This window comes from Penaeus monodon, chromosome 33, assembly GCF_015228065.2.
Source record: "Penaeus monodon isolate SGIC_2016 chromosome 33, NSTDA_Pmon_1, whole genome shotgun sequence".
Lineage (NCBI taxonomy): Eukaryota > Metazoa > Arthropoda > Malacostraca > Decapoda > Penaeidae > Penaeus > Penaeus monodon.
This window is the reverse complement of record NC_051418.1, coordinates 10,292,248-10,292,767: the sequence shown is the minus strand read 5'-3', so window position 1 is coordinate 10,292,767 and position 520 is coordinate 10,292,248. Positions and strand designations below refer to the sequence as shown.

General features: G+C 32.3%; 1 protein-coding gene across 1 annotated transcript in view; it reads right to left on the bottom strand.

Annotated features, from left to right (window-relative positions):
* The window catches only part of LOC119593995 (CRAL-TRIO domain-containing protein C3H8.02-like), a gene marked incomplete in the record, with an annotated part of 14,516 nt that overhangs the window by 6,093 nt on the left and 7,903 nt on the right, over positions 1 to 520 (bottom strand). The window contains 1 exon segment of the mRNA XM_037943020.1: positions 208 to 361. Within this exon segment, the coding sequence (XP_037798948.1) occupies positions 208 to 351 (144 nt within the window).

The window sequence follows — 520 nt, the reverse complement described above, 5'->3', positions numbered from 1 at the left end:
ACATTTTAGTGTTTCAGAATACATTAGAAAAAAGTACTGAAAGTATTTCTAATGGCTTGATATTAAAATTACCCATTCTCAAAACTTGCTGACTCACTCTTTCAAAGCAAGCAGTGGTGACACAATAGGCGCTGTAACAGAAACCCATAATATTAGTTAAATAATGACATGAATAAAACTAAAAAGATGTAGAAACATAACACTTACCTGGTAAGCTGCATCAACACTCTGGAAAGCCCTCAAATATCTTCTGATTGTCTTTTCATTAATCGTCATGTACTTGATCTGATCAGAAACAGCTTCAATTTTTTTGGTAAGTTCCTGAACATCTCCCAGAGCTACAGGCTTCATGTTTCAAGATCTGAAAATACAAGTTCATGTTAGTATCAAATTACTAACAATATATTCATTAATTGGTCTTGTAGGTAAGTCATAGCACTGAATATTATTTAAGCATAAATTTTCATTCTGGAGCAAAGTCCTCATGAAAAAAAAAACATTTTGCAGTGACCAATTCATG